The 19,806-nt window shown below is 44.4% G+C and overlaps 1 protein-coding gene across 3 annotated transcripts in view; it reads left to right on the top strand.

The window, feature by feature from the left end:
- Window positions 1–19,806, top strand: part of lin54 (lin-54 DREAM MuvB core complex component) — an 82,219-nt gene that overhangs the window by 50,687 nt on the left and 11,726 nt on the right. For all 3 annotated transcript variants that reach the window (XR_015073252.1, XM_085964818.1, XM_085964805.1), the window contains 2 exons: window positions 369–506; window positions 9,927–10,129. Coding sequence is in view for 2 of the 3 variants with exons in the window: in XM_085964818.1 (XP_085820944.1) it covers window positions 369–506; window positions 9,927–10,129 (341 nt within the window). In the remaining variant the exon portion in view is untranslated. The remainder of the gene's footprint in view (window positions 1–368; window positions 507–9,926; window positions 10,130–19,806) is intronic.

Raw genomic sequence — 19,806 nt, forward strand, 5'->3', positions numbered from 1 at the left:
TTTCATTTTTAAGAGGGACTGCTTGGTATTTGGTGAGAAAATCAATTAAGGGGTTATAGGCAGTGAACTGTGCATTCAACTCTAGGGCAGGCCAAAATGGTCTTTTTTTGGTCTTGTACTTTCCTATGTTACTAAAACATTTTCTTTCCCCACATTTTATTTAAGCCAAGCATTAGCAAGGACAGTTGTAGGATAATATCTTGAACCCGGTTTGTGTCTGTGTTTCACCAAAGGCGGATTCTTGCAATGTTTTTGTGCTGGTGTTGTATAGCATTTTTGATTGAAAAGTGTGGTTGAAGGAAAGAGTACTGCACCATTTTATGTTCTTGGAACTCTAAATGCCCTAAAATATCCTCTTTCTTTTCCAGGCATGTCTTGATAGGAATCCAGAAGCATTTAAACCGAAGATTGGAAAAGGAAAGGAAGGTGAATCTGATCGACGGCACAGCAAAGGGTGTAACTGTAAGAGGTCAGGGTGTCTGAAGAATTATTGTGAATGCTATGAGGTAAGAATGATTGGGAGATGTTTTGTTCAGGACTCCTAACATTCAGATTTGAAACTGAGTGCAGTGTTTACTTGACTTCAGAGCAAAACCAGTATCTTTCCCTGATGTGCCTGAGGTTCCAAATCTCAATCTAGCTCACTAGACTTTATTAGCTTGATTATTTTTAAATGAACTTCTACAAATTTGTGTTTCCCCCTCCCCCCAGTTTTATTTGTCCTTTCCTGAAGGTGCTGCCTTCTGGGGTTTAATCTGACAACTCTTCAGTACCTTTCCCAAGTGTTATACATCCTGTATGAGTTTAATGGGAATTATTGACAGACTAATGGGCGTCGCAGCTGAGCTGGATCCAAACCTCACCCGATATCTACACACATGCACATTTTCTTTTCATTCATGGGATGTGGGCGTCGCTGGCAAGCCCAGCATTTATTGCCCATCCCTAATTGCCCTTGAGAAGGTGGTCGTGAGCCACCGTCTTGAACCGCTGCAGTCCGTGTGGTGAAGGTACTCCCACAATGCTGTTGGGGAGGGAGTTCCAGGATTTAGGAACGGCGATATACTTCTAAGTCAGGATGTTGTGTGACTTTGAGGGGAACTTGGAGGTGGTGGTCTTCCCATGTGCCTGCTGCCCTTGTCCTTCTAGGTGGAAGAGGTCGCAGGTTTGGGAGGTGCTGCCGAAGAAGCCCTGGTGAGTTGCTGCAGTGCATCTTGTAGATGGTACACACTGCAGCCACGGTACACTGGTGGTGGAGGGAGTGAATGTTTAAGGTGGTGGATGGGTTGCCAATCAAGCGGGCTGCTTTGTCCTAGATGGCGTCAAGCTTCTTGAGTGTTGTTGGAGCTGCACTCATCCAGGCAAGTGGAGAGTATTCCATCACACTCCTGACTTGTGCCTTGTAGACGGTGGAAAGGCTTTGGGGGAGTCGTGAGGTGAGACACTCGCCGCACAATACCTAGTTCTTGTTGCCACAGTATTTATGTGGCTGGTCCAGTTAAGTTTCTGGTCAATGGTGACCCCCCAGGATGTTGATGGTGGGGGATTCGGCGATGGTAATGCCGTTGAATATCAAGGGGCGGTGGTTAGACCCTCGCTTGTTGGAGATGGTCATTGCCTGGCACTTGTGTGGCGCCAATGTTACCTGCCACTTATCAGCCCAAGTCCAGGTCTTGTTGCGTGCGGGCATGGACTGCTTCATTATCTGAGGAGTTGTGAATGGCGCTGAACACTGTCCAGTTATCAGCGAACATCCCTATTTCTGACCTTATGTTAGAGGGAAGGTCATTGATGATGCCGCTGAAGATGGTTGGGTCTAGGACACTGCCCTGAGGAACTCTTGCAGCGATGTCCTGGGGCTGTGATGATTGACCTTCAGCCACCACAACCATCTTCCTTTGTGCTAGGTATGACTCCAGCCAGTTCACAGGGGTGATTGGATAATGATCAAAGGTGAAACCCCTGACTGATTTTATCCTTCCCTAGACCAGGGATAATTCGGCTAATTGCAGATCTCGAACTGCTGCTGAGATCAACTAATTTAACACAGACCAAGGCATCTACATGTGTTGAAGTTCTAATATCGGTCATGTCTATCATTTCCTCATACTGAAAATTAGTTCTGTGCAAAAAATAAAATGCCATACTGACTGGCCAATATTACATAGAATCTACAGCACAGAAACCGGCCATTAGGCCCAAAAGGTCTATGCCGCACGAGCCACCTTCCACCCCTCTTCTAACTCTATCGGCATATCCTTCTATTCATTTCTCCCTCGTGTACTTATCCAGCATCCCCTTAAATGCATCTATACTCCTTGTGGTAGTGAGTTCCACCTTCTTATTCTTTGGGTAAAGAAGTTTCTCCTGAATTCCCTATTGGATTTATTGGTGACTGTTTTATATTTATGGCCCCTAGTTTCGGTCTGCCCCGCAAGTGGAAACATCTCTTCTATGCCTTGGAAGTTCCTGCCAGCTGATGTTACCAGTTAGATGCAGGTTTATTTCAAGCAATCTTAGCTTTCACTAATATTGTTCAAGGTAACTGCAAATTATCACGATGCTATTAATACTGCAAGAAAAGTCAGCTTCTAGAACTCCACCCCCACCCACCTTCTGTACTGAAGACACTGATGTGTTGGGGTTCACAGGTGCCTGCAGCCTTCCAGTACATCGCCCAAGTAGCTGTTATCCTTCAATGAGCCTTCAGAGCCCAAGGGTCAGCATGCTTGTTTTTGTGACCATGGGGCATGATTCTGATCCTGCCCTTACCCAATACATTCCATCATTTCAATAAGGAAATGTCCACACTGGTTTTGGACTGCAATACACAAACCAACAAAGAAAATCTTGAGTATTGCCGAAAGACTACCTTTCTCACTGTAGGAAAACTATGGGTATTCTGGACACATTACTGGAATTAAGGAAAAGTTGAAGGTTAATCCTTGCATAGTACAAAATGGTGGAAACAGAAAGGATTCATACATTCTAATTTGACCAGGTTTCTAACTGATGACAAGTTGAACTGGGTGTGACCAAAATTGCAGTCCAATAAAACGGACTAATGTGCTATGGTGTTTGGAACTATCTAGAAAGCCACTTGAACATATGTGTTTTCAGAAAATTATGACTTAAGGTCAGGGAAGAGGAAAGGATTATAAAACTTTATTGGTAGTTATAGTTTCTGACCTGTCTGCCCTGGTTTAATAACACCTTGGAAAAGGATCTATTTGATTGAATTGATCATCTTGGATGTTTTATTAATGGTCGTACTCTGATAAGTGGAATTGTCTTGGTGAAATTTCATGTATTTAAGATCACATTTGGCCCACCAAAAGTAGAACATGTGGGGATGGCTTTAGGAGCAATTTCTTGGGCAGATTAGAAGTTTAAGAAAAACTGTAAAGAGCTTTTGGAGCAGTTTTTTTTTTTAAACGAGAAAGGGTTAAGAAGGAGGAAGATATTGAATTTATATAGCACCTTTCACAACCTCAGGATGTCCCAAAACGCTTTACAGCCAATGAAGCACTTTTGAAGTGTGGTCACTGTTATAATGTAAAACGAGGGGAGGTTGAAGATGAAGCCCAAGCATCTGAGTGGAATGCACAATTGGCCAGCGCAATAGCAGTCAGGGTTGTATATCATATGCCCATGTCAGAGGAACAGGTTGAATACTGGAAGTTACCAGCAATGTATTAAGTACAGGTTGTAAACTTAACTTTGCTAAGCTACACTGTAACCTGGGACAATGAACACAACTGTCATACTATTACTAAGCAAAACCCAGCTGATGTTACAATCTAGTGATGCACTTAAAACTACTGTCATGCCTATAATTTTGACTGATTATTTTACTACAATCATCAATAATTTAACTTGTGATGGTAACTACCTGTGTTAGCATAGATAATAATTGTTAAATGAGGTTGTATAAAGGAACATTTCTGTGTCTGAATTCATTTTTGCTGACTCCAGTAAGCAGATGTTGTATACACTTCAATCAGTGCTGTATCACAGTGCTGCAGTTATTGATTTGGTTTGGTTAACGATCAATGTGTTATAGTCTAAAGGCAAGTGACTTGGGCATCTTGTAAACCTTAAATACAAATCATAGATCCCAATCTAGTTTTCCAACATGCACATGGAGGGCAGGAAGGGGAAATAGAAGAGAAAGAGTTTAATCAAATATTCTTCAATTATACATTGGAATTTCAGATACAATGGCCCAGAAATTCGGGTCGGGGGCTTCCCACAGGTGCAAGCCCCCGACCTGCACTTACCTTGCGCGCCGGCAGTTGAGCTGTAGGGCCCCGTGGAATTCCGATCCGGGGCTTGGCCCAGCTGCCGGCGCGCTGTGCTTGCGTATCCCAGGGGCGCAGTTGTTCGATGCGTCCCCTGGGATCACGTGGGCCATGGGCAGCCAATCGGAGGAGGGACAAGCCCATTCATAAGATTGACCGGAGGACCTGTCAAAACTTATAAATACTACGGCCCCAAAATAGCAGTAAACCTTCAAATAATTTTTTTTTTAAATCACACTTTTTAAATAAACTATAAATTACATTAACTATTTTAAACAATTTAAATTTTTGAAAAAAATAATTTTATATTCTACGGGGCTAAAAATAAACTTACCATGCTTTAAAGTATTTAAAAATAATAAACCTGTGGGAAAAAATGTTTTAATTTTAATTAATTGATCACTTACCTTGTAAAAAGCAGGCCTTACGCCTGCTTTTTTACATTTCTAAATCCTGCAGGCTTACGATCCCGGGAAAACCTGCAAAAAAAAAAAAACTACGTTCAAAGCGCACGCGCAGCCTCTCCTGCGCGCGCATTCGACCTCTGAACCTCTTCGTTCAGAGGACCGGAAGTGCCGGTTTCCCGCGCATGCAGAAAACCGGCACTTCCATTCGGCCTACGGGTGAGTACCCCGTGCGTACTCACCCGTGGAGACCCAAATTTCTGGGCCAATATTTCTTGCATATTTGGAGATTTAGCATTGATCTAGTCAACACTACAAAACAAGATGTCAGGTAGTGCTATTTAATGAAAAGTTTCAGTAATCTTAAACAAAATATTGTCTGTACTAGAATCACAATGGAGTGAGGTGCATATTTTGTTTAAGGTTACTGAAACTTTTCATTAAATAGCACCGCCTGACATCTTGTTTTGTACTGTTGACTAGATCAATGCCATAGCTGTGAAAATGATTTGCTGAGAAACACTGAAGTTTGATAGGTAATTGAGGATGTCACAAGTTATTAATATCAAGTCCTAGGAGAGAATTTTAAAAAAACTTTTTTTTACTATTAAAACTGCTTCCACAACTAGGGCCACTATTCGGACAATTTTTCCAAGTTTGGAATAGCCCGACCTCAGTATCTTCTGACCTTGTGTACATTTAAAGGCAAGGATGCACTAAACCACAGTTGCTAACAATAGTTATGGTTTTGCAAAAGTTTTTGTTAAGGTTAAATTCTTCAGCAGGGCCATCTTTGCATCTGCCAGTTTGAGTTGAATGTTTCAGTTTTTCAGGAGTCTGTTGATGTTATTGTCACTGAATGTTCAGAATACCTTTTCTTGAAAGATAATGTATCCATCAGATAAAATTAGGGCTAGATACAAACTAGTGTGCAAAGTAGCACTGAATGGCCGTCTATGTTCTTTTGTGCTATTGGATGGGAAAATTGGTCAGAACTTCCCCCACCCCGCCTCTTAATATTTGCATTAGCATTGCATCTCTTAGATATTTAAGATCAATAACCCCCTCCCCTTAAAAAAAAAACACTTAAGATCCTCCAAGTGTAATGTTGAATTTAAAAAAAAATTTTTTTTTTTGCAGATTCATAGCATCCTTTCCATACTTGTTAAATTCTGATTGGATGCTGTAGATGAATGTCATTGGGGATGCAAATTAATGTATTGTTGATTAGGGCAAATAAGTTTTCGTCTCTGTTCCAAATGCTAGCAGCATAACATTAAACTTTAATTTAAAATGGACTTCTGAGACCCCAGTTTATTTGGAGTTTAAACTATTCCCGTACATTTTAAAATTAGTTGGGATGAATTTTATACTTTTTTTTAAATGCAGGAAGCCACAGAGATGATGGAAAGGGCTTTCAACTTCTGTATGCTCAGCAGAAGTAATCAGTACTGATTTTATGCCATGTGTTAATTGTTGATACTTCATTTTATTGCACCTCACTCCATTGTGATTCTAGTACAGACAATATTTTGTTTAAGATTACTGGGGCCTTTCATTTAAGGTGGCACAGTTTGACTGTAGTTTTTTTTGTTGATATGGTTGAGATCATTTGGCAATTATCCTTCTACAGTTGAAAATTATGAGGACTTTTGACAGGAAAACTTAGCACTTTTTTTTTAAGTGCTCAATTGAGCCAGCTCCTTCCACAGAAATGGACAATGCACAACAGGAGTACTATATTGATTTGAACGGAGGGTCACTTAGCAAACCTATTGATGAGTGCAGAGTCCAAGTATTTAACCTCATCTTCATTATTGTACATGGGCAGACACGGTGGGGTCTTGATTATCTGAGTGTCATTGTCATAATGAAAATTCAACCTTCATATGATCAAACTGCTGCCCGTTTTCTCAAATAGCTGTTTGAGAATAATTATCCTCTGGGATTTTAAGACTGTTAGGTAAATCAAGAACTAGCAGACAGATAAACTATTTACAAAAACAAATATATTGTCCCTCTTCGCCTCCCCTCCTTGAAAAGCCTTCTTGGAACACACCTTTTCAATCAAACTTTTGGGCACCACACTTAATCTTTCATGATTTGCATACTTTTTTCTGAGTACCAATACACAAATCACTAAAAGTTGCAACACAGATTAGCAAGGCCATAAAAAAAGCAAACCAAGCACTAGGGTTTATTTCTAGAGGTATAGAAATGAAAAGTAGGGAAGTTATGCTAAACCTGTATCGAACCTTGGTTAAACCACACTTTGAGTACTACATACAGTTCTGGTCGCCATATTATAAAAAGGATATAGAGGCACTGGAGAGGGTGTAGAGAAGATTTACAAGGATGATACCAGAAATGCGAGGGTGTATTTATCAGGAAAAGATGAACAGGCTGGGACTCTTCTCTTGAAAAAAGAAGGCTGAGGGGTGACCTAATAGAGGTCTTTACAATTATGAAAGGTTTTGATAGAGTGGATACAATGTTTCCACTTGTGGGGAAGAGCATAACTAGAGGCCATCAATATAAGATAGTCACCAAGAAATCCAATAGGGAATTCAGAAGAAACTTCTTTACCCAAAGAGTGGTGAGAATGTGGAACTCGCTATCACAGGGAGTGGTTGAAGCGAATAGTATAGATGCATTTAAGGGGAGGCTAGACAAGCATGAGGACGAAGGGAATAGAAGGTTACGCTGATAGATTTAGATGAGGAAAGGTGGGAGGAGGCTTGAGTGGAGCTTAAATGCCAGCATAGATTGGTTGGGCCGAATGGCCTGTTTCTGTCCTGTATATTCTATGTAATCTATCCCTATATCTGCTATACTACCCTGGACAGTTGCCATCCATATGCGATAATTACTCCTCCCCAAGCCCCACTCGGACAACAACAACTTGTATTTATGTAGTGCCATTAATATAGAAAACATGTCCCAAGACGCTTACGGAAAGAAAAATGAACGCCAAGTCAAAGGAGAAGATATTAGGAGGAGTGACCAAACGCATGGTTAAATAATTTTAAGGAGGGTCTTAAGAGGGAATTTTTTACGGAGGAAATTCCAGAGCATTGGGCCAAGTTAGAGTCCCCCCCCCGCCCCCAAGGATGGGCGCAGAACAAAATGGATTTGGAAAGGGTTAGGGAGTCGTAGATATGGGGTACATGGAAGTGGTTGGAAATGGCCGTGGGAGTAGAGAGGTTGTGGGAGATGGCAAAGACAAGAGTTCATATGGAGACCGATGTTTAGGGAGAACAAGAGGCCAATACAATCAGAGGAGAGAAGGCATGGGGAGCTGAGAAGGAGAAATCAGAGGATAAGGAGTCACTTATTTCAATGGTTGAGGTGGGGATATCGGTACAAGATACTTGCCATGGGTCTTGAAGGGGCGGTAGACAATGAGGATTTCAAAATAGTGCGAGGGGTGGAACAAGGTGAGGTGCTCAATAGTGGAGAAGGTGCCAGAGGAATAGGGAGAGAGACCAAGGTGTGATTTGGTAAAAAGGGGCACACTGTCACTTGAATAAGGGTCAAGATGTTGACACCCATGTGCCAAGTTTCAGTCAAAGTTAGTATGTCAATGCAATCATTCATACATAAGGCCGTGTGTGGCAACAACCATGTTACTCTGGAGGCAATTATTGTGTCCTGTGGAGTATTTGATCTTTTTAGTCTATACTTATTAGGTTAGGAACATGATCTGGATATTTGTCCACCTTTTTTAATGAAGGAATCAATGAACACAGTATCAAGCACTTTTGCTCAGAGTCTGTTTCACATGTCTGCTGCTTTATGGGAAAATATTTCTTCTAAATTCTGGTTTCACTTAGGATTTGCTAATATTGAATCCGTCTCTTTTCCTGTGCTCACTGTCTAAGTCAAATAGACTGCTCGCATCGGTGCCTCTTAGTCTTTTGAAGACATGGGCTATACCTGCCCCCCTCCTCCCCCCCCCCCCCCCCCCCCCCAACCAAACCTTCTATTCTCCAAGTGAAAGTTCAACTCTATGGGTTAAACTTTCAACTTCGGGGACATAAAACAGACAGCATCGGATCTGCCGCCCATTATACATCTCGCCTGATTTTTGTTGTTTGTTCCCATTGTGTGCGGTGTATGACAGGCAGCCAATCCCCTACTGCCTATGAATCTCTGCTCATAAGACCCTAGGTCCAGGAATCCCATTCCCGAGTGCTGCCATTTGGAAGTACCTTTGGAAAAACCCCATGACTACATTTTACAACAGTAAACTACAAAAAAATTCTGCTGCACCCATGAGTGAATTAAAAATGCATTTCCTCTTGCAGAACAAACATTGGTGAAGTAGAGAGTTTATTTGATGTGGAGGCTGTGCATTTTTTCTTTGTGCAGACTATCTAGTCTCAATGTTTCAATGACAGTAATGGAAAAGTCAGTTGTGGAATCCTTTACTGTGGAACAATACAATGGCTAAAATGTACAATTTTGTTTTAGCTGAAAGGGAGCAATCCCGACTAAATAGCATACAAGATAAATGGGAGGAGTATGTGTGGTAAACCACTTTTATCGTTCACTATCGTTACACTATGGTTATCACTGTTTATATCGTTACACTATGGTTATCACTGTTTACACTGTTGTATCACTACACAAGGTTACCTCTTGCCACGCTGTTATACCTGGGCTGACCACAGCTGACTCCGCCCATGGCTCCGCCTGCTTGCCCAGGTATAAAGGTGGTCGACTGGCTGGTATTCCTCCTTGTTGGATCCGATCACCCACGAGGGTGGGCTCTGTTATTTAGCCAATAAAAACCTATAGTTACTAACTTAACTCGTCGCTTTTCATGAACTGAATTGATAGGTATATCAGTATGTAGGACATCTGCTCAGCCCTGACACTTGGTCTGATGTTTGGCATAATCGCAACACTGGTTTATGACATAAACTGACTGATAACCTGAGAACATTTTGCCTCTCTTGTCTATTCTCACTAAAGCAGTGCTACATGGGATTAGCAGTCTTGAAGACCTCTTGGAACTGCAATGTCTTGGGTGGATCTCTAAATCAAAATTTGACGGTTCTGCTGAGAATGCCCTCTGTTTTGGAGAGGTGCAATATTACTATTTCATAAATTGTTCAGCTCATTGGAATGCAAAATGATGATTGCCAGCTGTAAGATGAAGAAGAATGCGTGAAATACACTGGATCTAATGTTTTCTCTTCACATTTTTGCTCATCAGGCAAAGATCATGTGTTCATCAATATGTAAATGTATTGGCTGTAAAAATTTTGAGGAGAGCCCTGAGCGAAAGACCCTAATGCATTTGGCGGATGCCGCAGAAGTCCGTGTCCAGCAACAGACTGCTGCGAAAACCAAGCTTTCATCACAGATCTCCGATTTACTCACCAGAACAACGCCAGCAGTTACAAGTGGAGGAGGAAAGTAGGTGACTCACTATTCCAGAGCTAGAGTTCAGACTGTAGCTAAAAATACCATTGTTTCAAGGTTATTTAGATGAAAATAGAATATTTTTACCTTATCACATTTACTTGGTCTCCCCATAATTTTTTAAAAAGTTTTAATTTCTTTTAACTAACAGAGTTAGTAGTTGCAAACTACCGCCCGCCTCCAACTCCCCATTTTCTCTCAAGTCGTTGAATGTGTTGTCATGTCCCAAATGCGTGTCTATCTTTCAACAACTCCATGTCTGAATTAGGTTTCCATTCCTGCCACAGCACTGAAACGGCCTTATCCAGTCACAGATAACATTCTCTGTGACTGTGATGCATTATCCTTCCTCGCCCTTCTTGACCTCTCTGCAACATTCAACACAGGCAACCACGCTATCTTCCTCCATTTTCCAGTGAGTTTACCCTCACTTGGTTCCAATCTTATCTATCCGATCATAGGCAAAGCATCTGAAGCAATGGCTTCTCTTCCCACCCCAGGACTATTGCATGCAGAATAACAGCCTGGGATACATTTCATCTAGGCCTGGCGATTTATCTACTTTCAAAGATGCTAAACCCCTTAATACTTCCTCTCTCACTGTTTATCTCATTTAATATTTCACACTCCTCCTTAACTGGAATGTCTGCATCATCCCGCTCTTTTGTGAAGATAGACACAAAGTATTCATTAAGAATCATGCCCACGTCTTCCGCCTCCACACACAAGCTTCCTTTTTGGTCTCTAATAGGCCCTACTCTTTCTTTAGTTATCCTCTAGCTCTTTATGTATTTATAAAACATCTTTGAGTTTTCCTTGATTTTACTTGCCTATATTTTTTCATGCCCTCTCTGTGCTTTCCTAATTTCCTTTTCAATTTTACCCCTGCTCTTTCTGTACTCCTAGGCTTTCTGCAGTATTTACCTCTTGGTATCCAACATAAGCTTCCCTTTTTTGCATTGTCTTACCCTGTATGCCCCTTGACATTCAGGGGGCTCTAGATTTCAGAGTCCCACCCTTTTTCTTTGTGGTAACATATTTGCTCTGAACCCTCACTATCTCCTCCTTTAATGCCTCCCACTGCTCTGACACTGATTTACCTTCAAGTAGCTGTTTCCGGTCCACTTTTTCTAAATTACATTTCAGCTAAGTAAAATTGACCTTTTCCCCACTCGAACTTTTACTCCTCATAGAGTCATAGAGTAATACAGCACGGATAGAGGCCCTTCGGCCCATCGTGTCCGCGCCGGCCATCAAGCCCTGTCTAATCTAATCCCATATTCCAGCATTTGGCCCGTAGCCTTGTATGCTATGGCATTTCAAGTGCACATCCAAATGCTTCTTAAATGTTGTGAGGGTTTCTGCCTCCACAACCCTTTCAGGCAGTGAGTTCCAGACTCCAACCACCCTCTGGGTGAAAAAGTTCTTTCTCAAATCCCCTCTAAACCTCCCGCCCTTTACCTTGAATCTATGCCCCCTAGTTATTGACCCCTCTACTAAGGGAAAAAGCTCCTCAGCATCCATCCTATCTATGCCCCTCATAATTTTGTACACCTCAATCATGTCCCCCCTCAGCCTCCTCAGCTCCAAGGAAAACAAACCCAATCTGCCCAGTCTCTCTTCATAGCTGAAGCGCTCCAGCCCTGGTAACATCCTGGTGAACCTCCTCTGCACCCTCTCTAACGCGATCACATCCTTCCTGTAGTGTGGCGACCAGAACTGCACACAGTATTCCAGCTGTGGCCTAACCAGTGTTTTATACAGCTCCATCATAACCTCCTTGCTCTTATATTCAATGCCTCGGCTAATGAAGGCAAGTATCCCATATGCCTTTTTTACCACCTTATCCACCTGTTCCGCCGCCTTCAGGGATCTGTGTACTTGCACACCCAGATCCCTCTGACCCTCCGTCTTGCCTAGGGTCTTTCCATTCATTGTGTATTCCTTTGCATTGTGTATTCCTTTTCCTGATCTATCTTTGTCCTTTTCTATAACTACGCTAAATCTAACTGAATTATGATGACTACCACCAGAATGCTCTCCCACTGATGCCCCTTCCACCTGCCCAGCTTCATTCCCTAAAACTAAGTCCAGAACTGCCCCCTCTCTTGATGGGCTTGCTATGTACAAGCCAAAAAAGTTCTCCTGAATGCATTTTAGAATTCTGCGCCCTCTACCTTTTACACTGATTCTATCCCAGTTAATATTAGGGTAGTTAAAATCCCCTACTGTTACTGCCCTATTGTTTTTGCACTTCAGACATTTGCCTACATATTTGCCCTTCTATCTCCCTCTGACTATTTGGGGGTCTATAGTACACTTAGCACTGTAATTGTCTCTTTTTTGTTCTTCAGTTCAACCCATATGGCCTCATTTGATGATCCTTCTAACATATCATCCCTCCTTACAGCTGTAATTGTTTCTTTAACCAATATTGCAACCCTCCCTCCTTTTTATCCCCCTCTCTATCTAGTCTGAAAACCCCGTAACCAGGAATGTTGAGCTGTCATTCCTGCCCTTTCAGCCATGCTTCAGTACTAGTTATGATATCCTTCCACATGTCTGTATCTGTGCCCTCAGCTCATCTGCCTTATTCACTAGACTCCCTGCATTGAAGTATATACCATTAAGCACTGCCAAACCCCTTTGTTGTCTATTTTCTAGCCTTTGTTTCCTCTCCCACCCAAACTCACTTAGTAATTTACTGCCTTCCATTTCCAGCTTTGCTTCTCTCCCTTCTGAATCTATGCTCAGGTCCCCATCCCCCTGCCAAGCTAGTTTAAACCCCAACAGCACTAGCAAATCTCCCCGCGAGGATATTGGTCCCGACTCTGTTGAGGTGCAACCCATCCGACTTGTACAAGTTCCACCTCCTCCAGAACTAGTCCCAAAGTCTCAGGAATCTAAAGCCCTCCCTCCTGCACCATCTCTCCAGCCATGCATTCATCTGCTCCAGCCTCCTATTTCAATACTTACTAGAGCATGGCACCGACACCAGAGGTTACTACCTTCGAGGTCCTGCTTGTGGATCACTTTCCTAGCTCCCTAAAATCTGCCTGCAGGATTTCATCCCTCTTTCTACCTATGTCATTAGTATCAATATGGACCATGACTTCTGGCTGTTCACCCTCCCCCTCAGAATGTCATAGTCATAGAGTCATAACAGCACAGAAGGAGGCCATTCGGCCCATCGAGTCCATGCCGGCCCTCTGTAGAGCAATCCAGTCAGTCCCGTAGCCCTGCAAGTTTATTTCCCTCAAGTGCCTATCCAGTCTCCCCTTGAAAACATTAAGGGGTCGATTTTCAGTGTGCCGTGAGGCGGGCCTTTAGGCGTACGGGGGGCTAAAATCCCAAATTCGGGGGTCCCGACACCATCCCGCCCAAAACCCGCCTCCATGTAAGTTTCAAAGGAGGCGAGTACCCGCCCCGCATTGGGACCCGCCAACCCGAGGTGGGAAGGGATTAGTGCCAATTAACTGCCTGTTAACAGGTAGTTAACAGGCAGTTTTTAGCCTAATCCCTATTTTGAAGGGTGTCGTGTGGGATTCCCGACGGCTCCAAACCACGCCAGGTTAGAGGAGTCGGGCCGTCGGGTTGAAGGACTTGGAGGGGTCGAGATGTCGGTATTCAGGTGAGTGATGGGTGTATGAGTGCAAAGGTAAGTGTGTTTGGTGTGTCTAAAGTGTGTAAAGAAGTTTAAATTACCTGTACTTACCTTTACAGCCTTCCTTCCTCTAGGCTTCGGGAGTCCATCATTCAGCCGGCACTGAAAGCAGAACGGCTGCGATCTGTCAAAAGTGACAGCCTGCAGCTTTCAGTACCGGTGAGATTTCTAACTGAGTCTGCGTAGAAGGACTCCGGTTAGAAGTAAGACTGTCAGTGTTTGACAGCTTCAAACAGCTGTGAAACACTGATATTTCATCTGTCAACACGTCTTGACAGATGAAATTTCAGTCTGTGACGTGACCTGTTGCTGGGTGGCCCTTAATTGGCCTGCTGAGCCCGCTGGGCGGGCTCAACAAGGTCAATCAAATGAAAATCGCATGGATTGGCCGCATCTCGATGGAGGCAGGACTACAACCCGAAAGTTGTAGCCCCGCCTCCTTCCCGACTTCTGAATGAAAATCCAGCCCCAAGTGTCTCCGCTTCCACCACTTCCGTCGGCAGCGAATTCCAGGTCATCACCACTCGCTGTGTAAAAAAGTTTTTCCTCACATCCCCCCCCTGTATCTCTTGCCCAACACCTTAAATCTGTGTCCCCTAGTCCTTGTACCATCAACTAGTGGGAACAGCCTTTCCCCGTCTAGCCTATTCAAAACGTCATAATCTTGTACACCTCTATCAAATCACCCCTCAACCTCCTTTGCTCTAATGAAAACAAATCCAGCTTCTCCAACCTGTCCTTGTAGCTAAGATCCCCCATCCCCGGAACCATTCTGGTAAATCTCATCTGCACCCTCTCAAGGGCCTTCACATCCTTCCTAAAATGTGGTGACCAGAACTGGACGCAATACTCCAGTTGTGGCCTAACTAGCGCTTTATAAAGGTTCAGCATAACTCCTCTACTTTTGTACTCAATACCTCTATTTATGAAGCCCAAGATCCCATATGCTTTGTTAACCACTCTCAATATGTCCTGCCACCTTCAGGGACCTATGCACATTAACTCCCAAGACCCTCTGTCCCTGCACACTCTTTAAAACTGTGCCACTAAGTGTATATTGCCTCTCCCTGTTCCTTCTGCCAAAATGCATCACCTCACACTTCTCTCTCTTAAATTCCATCTGCCACTTGTCTGCCCATTCTGCTAGCCTTTCTATGTCCTGTTGCAGTCGATTGATATCATCATCACTGTTTGCCACACCCCCAAATTTGGTGTCATTGACAAATTTAGAAATTCTACTGTATTCCAATATCCAGGTCATTTATTTATATATTATTTATATCAAAAAAAGCAGTGGCCCCAGCACTGACACTTGAACACCACTGTCTACCATCCTCCAGTCTGAAAAACAGCCATTTACCACAACTCGCTGTTTTCTGACCTTAAGCCAAATCCTTATCCAAGCTGCCACTGACCCACCTATTCCATGAGCCTCGATTTTGTTAACCAGCCTTCTATGTGGTAATTTGTCAAACGTCTTCCAAAAATCCATGTAGACAACATCCATTGCATTCCCTTCATCAATCCTCTCTGTTACTTCATCAAAAAATTCAATTAGCTTAGTCAAACACGATCTTCCTTTTACAAACCCGTGTTGGCTCTCCTTAATTAGCTTAAACCTCTCCAAATGCCCGTTAATTTTTTCCTTGATTATTGTTTCTAAAACTTCACCCACCACTGATAAACTGACCGGCCTGTAGTTACTAGGATTGTCCTTACCCCCTTTCTTGAACAATGGTGTCACATTTGCCACTTTCCAATCCTCGGGCACCTCCCCTGCATCTATGGAAGATTGGAAAATTATGGCAAGCCCTTCCGCTATCTCCTCCCCCAATTCCCTTAGCAACCTGGGATGCAAGCTATCTGGACCAGGCCACTGATCCACTCTAAGCATACCCAGCCTTTCTAGTACATCCTGTCTATCAATTTTCACCCCTTCCATTGCTTCTACCTTTTCCACTTCTACCGCTATTTTGTCGGCATCCACCTCCTTAGTAAACACCGATACAAAGTACTCATTGAGTATTCTAGCCTTGCCCTGCGCCTCTAAGCATATATCACCTTCTTTGTCTCTAATAGACCCCACCCCGCTTCTTACTACCCGCTTACTGTTTATATGCCGGTAGAAGATTTTTGGGTTCTCTTTTATGTTAACCGCCATTCTACTCCATATTCTCTCTTTGCCAATCTTATTTTCATCTTCACATCCCCTCTCAACTTAATTTGGTCTGGTTCTCCCTTGAAGAATTCACCTGACATTCATCATACACCCTCTTTTTTTGTTTCATCATCATCTCCATCTCCCTCATCATTCAAGGAGCACTTGCTTTGGTTCCCCTACCCTTCCCATTTGTTGGAATGTACTTAGCACATCTCCTCCTTAAAGATCACCCATTGTTCCGTTACAGTTTTTCCTGTCAGTCTTTGGTTCCATTTTACCCTGGCTAGATCCTTCCGCATCCCATTGAAATTAGCCCTATTCCAGTTTAGAAGTTCCACTCTAGATTGTTCCATGCTCCTCTCCATTGCTAATCTAAATCTTATGATACGATGATCATTCGTACCCAAGTGTTCTCCCACAGACACTTGGTCGACCTGGCCCACCTCATTCCCCAGCACCAGATCCAGCAATGCCTCCTTCCTAGTTGGGCCAAGAACATATTGGTCAAGGAAATTCTCCTGAACACATTTCAGAAATTCCTCCCCCTCATTTCCCTTTAGCCTATCATTATCCCAATCGATAGTTGGGTAATTAAAGTCCCCAATATCACCACTCTAACGCTTGCATATCTCCCTCTCACTATTTGGAGGCCTGTAGAATATCCCCAATAGCGTGATCATACCCTTTTTGCTCCTCAACTCTAACCAAATGGATTCTGTCCTTGTCCCCTCAAGAACATCCTCCCTTTCCAATGCTACAATGTCTTCCTTAATCAGCACTGCCACCCCACCTCCCTTTTTTTCCTTCCCTATCTTTTCTGAACACCTTTGTACCCTTGAATATTAAGTGCCCAGTCCTCACCATTTTAAAGCCATGTTTCCATTAATGCCACATCATATTGCCACACAGCTAATTGTGCCTGTAACTCACCAACCTTATTCACCACACTTTGTGCATTTACATACATGCATTCTAAACCCACTTTTGAATTTTTCGTAGTCTTAGTCTGCTCCTTATCTAATATAGTACTATTACCGCCTCTAGTACTATCCATCACACTCACTCTTTTATGCACCTTATTCCTCTTTTCTACTCCTATATGCTGGTGCCCATCACCCTGCCAAGTTAGTTTAAACCCTCCCCAACAGCACTAACAAACCTCCCCGTGAGAATATTGGTCCTGGCTCTGTTGAGGTGTAACCCATCCGGCTTGTACAGGTCCCACCTTCCCCAGAAACGGTCCCAATGCCTCAGGAATCTAAAGCCCTCCCTCCTGCACCATCTCTCCAGCCACGCATTCATCTGTTCTATCCTCCTATTCCTGTACTCATAGCACGTGGCACCGGGAGTAATCCGGAGATTACTACCTTTTGAGGTCCAGCTTTTTAATCTCTCTCCTAGCTCCCTAAATTCTGCCTGCAGGACCTCATCCCTCTTTCTGCCTATGTCGTTGGTACCGATATGGACAACGACCTCTGGCTGTTCACCCTCCCCCCTCAGAGTGTCCTGCAGTTGCTCAGTTACACCCTTGACCCTGGCACTAGGGAGGCAACATACCATCCTGAAGTCACGTTTACAGCCGCAGAAACACCTGTCTTCTCCCCTAACTATCGAATCCCTAACCACTATTGCTCTTCCACTCTTTTTCCTTCCCCCACTGTGCCGCTGAGCCACCCATGGTGCCGTGGATTTGACTCTGGCTGCACTCCCCAGAGGAACCATCACCATCACCGTCACCAGTACTCAGAACAGAATACTGGTTGGAGAGCGCGATGCACTCCGGGGACTCCTGCACTACTTGCCTGGTCCTCTTCTGTGGCGGTCATCCATTCCTCCTCTGCCTGCATACTCTTAAGCTGCGGGGTGACCATCTCTAGAAACGTGCTATCCACGTAACTCTCAGCCTCGCGGATGCACCGCGGTGACTCCAGCCGCCACTCAAGCTCCGAAACCCGGAACTCGAGTTGCTGTAGCTGGTGACACTTTCCGCACATGTGGTCGTCCAGGCCTTCCCACATGGCACAGGATGTGCACTCCGTGGGACTGAGCTGCCCTGCCATGCCTCTATTTAATAGACTAAGAACTAACCCAACAGAAATAAACTTATGAACTTAAAAAAAAAAACACACTCGCCAGCTACTCACCAATCAACTCCTTCCCTTGTACCAATGTCACTTTTTTTTTACTCTGTCGTCACTTTTTCAAAAACTGCCTCTGTTGAGTTGCTGCCGCTCCTTTTAACTGCTCCACTCTCGCTGTGCTCCCGCCAGGTCCGCTCCTTCTGGTCTCGGGCTCCTGCCACTTGGGAATGCTCCTTTTAACTGCTCCGCTCTCGCTGTGCTCCCTCCAGGTGCGCTCCTTCCGGTCTCGGGCTCCTGCTGCTCGGGGCTGTCCTGCAGTCACTCGGTGACATCCTTGACCCTGGCACCAGGGAGGCAACATACCATCCTGGAGTCACGTCTGCGGCCGCAGAAACGCCTGTCTGTTCCCCTAACTATTGAATATCCTATCACTACTGCTTTTCTGACCTTCCTCCTCTTTCCCTGCCCCCACCCCACACTCCCGTACAGCTGAGCCACCCATGGTGCCGTGGACTTAGCTCTGGCTGTACTCCCCAGAGGAACCATTGTGCTCACCAGTATTCAGAACAGAGCAAGAGCGAGATGCACTCTGGACTCCTGCACTACCTGCCTGGTGCTGATGCTGCCCCTTGGCAACATCACCTGCAGGCCTGGGGTCTGCTTCCAGTGTATGCTGACAACACTCAACTCTACCTCTCCACCGCTCCGCTGCCTCAGTGTTCTCGCACTGTTGCACAATTTCCTCCAGCTAAAATTTGGGAAGGCTGAAGTCATCATCTTTGGTTCCCACCACAGATTCCATATCTTTGCTCCTCCCTGGCCACTGCCTCAGGCTGGACCTGTTTGAAACCTTGGCATGCTATCGGAACTGAACTGAGCTTTTGACCGCATATCACCTTCATCACAAAGACTGCCTACGTCTATGTAACATTGCTCGCCTCTGTTCCTACTTCAGTCCATCTACTGCTGAATCCCTCATCTATGCCTTTGTCACCTCCAGACTCGATTATTCCTATGCTCCCTTGGCTGACCTATCCTCCACCCTCCATAAACTTCAGCTCATCTAAAACTCTGCTGCCCATATTCTATCCTGCACCAAATTTCGCTTACCTATCACCTCTTCCTCACTGACCTACATTTGCTGCTGGTTCCCCAACCCCATGGGGGAGAAATTGGGTGCATTTGCGCCTTCGGGGGCGCCAACGAGGCGCTACCAGCTTTGCGACCGGGCACAGCGCTAGTACCGACGGCCGCAAGATTGAGCTGGAGATTTGCAGCAGCGATAACCACTCGTGCCACGATCTCCTGCGCCCAGGGATCATGACGTCATCTGGGTGCGTAGCGCCCCGGCTCAGAAATTCACACTCACCCCCTGCCTGAGTGCCTGCATTTAGCAACGACAGGTACAGGAGGCGGTTTGCTGTTGGATGAGCGCTATATGAAGGGGTCAACTTACGGGGGGGGGTGGGGTCGGTGGGGTTTGTCAGCAAACAATGCTGCCTCGTCAGTTTGACTCAAGCAGACAGGCATTTTAACCCAGTTGACCGTTTTCAACTTGAAGGAGTATTCTGGCTGAGAAAAATTTATCACATTTATTTGGGTTACATTTGATAGTGCAACATTTCCATCATTTAATGGGGGCTGTATTGGTACTGGACCTCGCCCTCCAGCTTCACCATCAGAGGCAGCGGAGGCAGAGAGAAAGATTGGAAAACGTGGTCAGAGGAAGGAGGGCCAACAGGGCTCTCAACAGGAGGTCTTACCC

The sequence above is a fragment of the Somniosus microcephalus genome, chromosome 2 (genome assembly GCF_052327205.1).
Source record: "Somniosus microcephalus isolate GS21.2 chromosome 2, FLI_Smic_1.0, whole genome shotgun sequence".
NCBI classification, from domain to species: Eukaryota; Metazoa; Chordata; class Chondrichthyes; order Squaliformes; family Somniosidae; genus Somniosus; species Somniosus microcephalus.